At 33.4% G+C, this 3,019-nt stretch overlaps 1 protein-coding gene across 1 annotated transcript; it reads right to left on the bottom strand.

Moving 5' to 3' along the window:
• Positions 1 to 543: 543 nt before the first annotated feature.
• LOC137398150 (salivary glue protein Sgs-4-like) lies at positions 544 to 1,350 on the bottom strand. The gene has a single exon (XM_068084256.1). It carries the CDS (start codon positions 1,348 to 1,350, stop codon positions 544 to 546), a length of 807 nt encoding a protein of 268 aa, XP_067940357.1.
• Between the last annotated feature and the right edge of the window lie 1,669 nt (positions 1,351 to 3,019).

Below are 3,019 nucleotides of genomic sequence, written 5' to 3' on the forward strand. Positions count from 1 at the left end.
ATCAGTATTTTACTCGGGCTTTCTCCTTGGCCTGTAAGCTTTACTTATCATTCCTGTCAAAAATTTCTGTGGTTCACATTTACATAGGACTCTTTGGTACCACGTATTAAAGTTATTTGAAATGAGTTTAAAATAAAATTATTTATTTTGAATAAATTCAAGGTTCCTAATGTACTTAGTGAATTTTTACTAATTCAAAGTGACTAAAAATTATCTCATTTTATTTTAATAAAATTTTAAAGTTTTGTAAACCTGCAGTTGAAAGCTGTAGTAATTCTGTGAAATGTTGCCTATGGTATGCCACATTGACTCAATGGGTAGACAACTCCATGAGTGAAACTAAGTGAATGGTACATATGTAAAGTTAAACCTACTGAAGACACAAATAGTGTGTATCCAGCTGTTTTGTAGGATTGAATGACTCTGTAATGAAGTTATCTTAGAGTTTCTCATAAATGCTATACCTAATAACAAATAAAATATTTCCTTATAAAATACAAGGTGAGTAGAATTAGAGTATAATGAGTTGGTATTGGAGCTTCACTATATCCAAAGATCCCCAGATGGTTTCTTATCGCACATAGACGATTCTATATTGCACTTAGACAATTCCATGTTACACATAGACGATTCCATATTGCACATATACGATTCCATATTGCACATAGATGATTCCATATTGCAAATAGACGATTCCATATTGCACTTAGACGGTTCCATGTTACACATAGCCGTATTTATATCGCACATAGACGATTCCATGTTGCACACAGACGATTCCATATTGCACATAGATGATTCTATATTGCACATAGACAATTCCATATTGCTCATAGACGATTCCATATTGCACTTAGACGGTTCCATGTTACACATAGCCATATTTATATTGCACATAGACGATTCCATGTTGTACACAGACGATTCCATATTGCACATAGATGATTCTATATTGCACAGAGATGATTCCATATTGCACATAGACAATTCCATATTGCACTTAGACGGTTCCATATTGCACACAGACGATTCCATATTGAAAATGGAGGATTCCATATTGCACTTAGACGGTTCCATGTTACACATAGCCATATTTATATTGCACATAGACAATTCCATATTGCTCATAGACGATTCCATATTGCACATAGATGATTCTATATTGCACAGAGACGATTCCATATTGCACATAGACAATTCCATATTGCACTTAGACGGTTCCATATTGCACACAGACGATTCCATATTGAAAATAGACGATTCCATATTGCACATAGACGATTCCATATTGCACTTAGACGGTTCCATATTGCACACAGAAGATTCCATCTTGCACATCGATGACTTCATGTTGCACGTACACAATTCGCGATGTATCGCCATACTATGTATAAAAGGGTAGATGTTTGTTACTAAATTTTGCATACTTTAACTTGAAAAGAAACACTTTTGTGTTCTAAATAATTAGAAACGTTTATTTTATGAATGCTTGTGAGTGTGTGTGCGTGTGTGTGAGTGGGTGTGAGTGCGTGTGTCTGTGTGTGTCTTGTACGTGTGTGTGTGTGGGTGTGTCTGTGTGTGTGTGTGCGTGCGTGCGTGCGTGCGAACTTGTAAATGCATGCAATTGGGGACTCACACCAGAATTTAACAGACAAATTGGGGACGTTCGGAAATTGGGGACGTCCCCAATCTTTTAAACCCTTTTTTCTTATAAAAAACTAAAAAATATATAGTTTAATCCAACTCCCGACAAAATCTGAGCACTGTCCCCAATTACCTGCATTTGTACGAGAACATCTGTGAGTGTGGGTGTGTGTAAAAATATGTAAGACCCCATTAAGTTTGTTACATTCTTACACACATTTGACCTGTTTCCATTTGTTAGTAGGCAAATATTTTCGGAGTTTTCTTCTCATAGAAACTTTTTACCTAACAATTGGGGACATTATATCTTATTGGGGAGCTAATTTCTACCTTGTAAAAACTCACAATATTTGCGAGTTGCTACAAGAATGAAATTACAAGAGATGAAAACTCACAATATTTGTGAGTGAAAAGTCACAATATTTGTGAGTTTTTTTTAAATGTAGCTTCAGAAGCAAATTGAGCGTTTATACTATTTTTGAACTTATGTTTAGCTAAAGGCTATATTTGCTCTTCTGCATTACAAATGTATTTTGTAGTTTAGCATTTGCAGAGTTTTTTTTTACAATATAATGTATTTGGTCAGCAGTTATACACGCTCAGAAGACATTTGAAAGTGTGTCTCGTTTGCTTCCTTCAATAGTTCAGGCCTTTAATAATCCTTGAGAGCTCTTGTACTTTTTTCAAATATTCTCACATATGCATCCTTCTTTACTTACTAGCTTTTATTTTTAGTATGGTTGTAGTTTATACGCAATTAAAAAAAATTGCGCTTTATTGTTCAAAAGATTTGTTTGAATTCATTACGTACACTTCTTACATAAGTTATAGCTGCATAAAATCTCAGGTTAATTTCACATAGTCTTAAGCATAAGATCTCTGTACATGTACTTTATTGACTTCAAATCTTGATCCATTGTATGTCTTTGCAAGAACTTTACTACATCATCCTTCCTTGATATTTTTAGACTGAATAAAATATTAAAATAAAACATGTAGCCTCCAATGCTTTCTCTAACTCGTTTACATTTTTCCTATATCTATGAATAATAATGGTCAAAATTCTGATTTAAAATATATTTTAAAAGTTAATTTGAATGTCTGATAATTTTGGTTCAAAACATTTAAAACAAACATTATTAAACCAATTTCAAGTGTCTCTGCAAATTTGTAATCTGAGATCTGTATGTTGTTAGAATTCAATGAAATTTTCTGTTTTTTCTTTCTCAGACCAACGGTCCATCATTGAACTTTTTTACTATGTAGTATTCTTTCATCAGCTCCACTAAAAAACTTTCGTTGCTGTTTGACAAGGTAGTATATCTTTAGAGAATGAAACAGCTAGATGTAAAATTCTGCCATACATTTATCGCTC

The sequence above is a fragment of the Watersipora subatra genome, chromosome 6, assembly GCF_963576615.1.
Source record: "Watersipora subatra chromosome 6, tzWatSuba1.1, whole genome shotgun sequence".
In the NCBI taxonomy this organism is placed as follows: Eukaryota; Metazoa; Bryozoa; class Gymnolaemata; order Cheilostomatida; family Watersiporidae; genus Watersipora; species Watersipora subatra.

Excerpts from the sequence above, each read along its gene's own strand:
- LOC137398150 (XM_068084256.1), bottom strand. The coding sequence starts at position 1,350 with ATGAAGTCATCGATGTGCAAGATGGAATCTTCTGTGTGCAATATGGAA.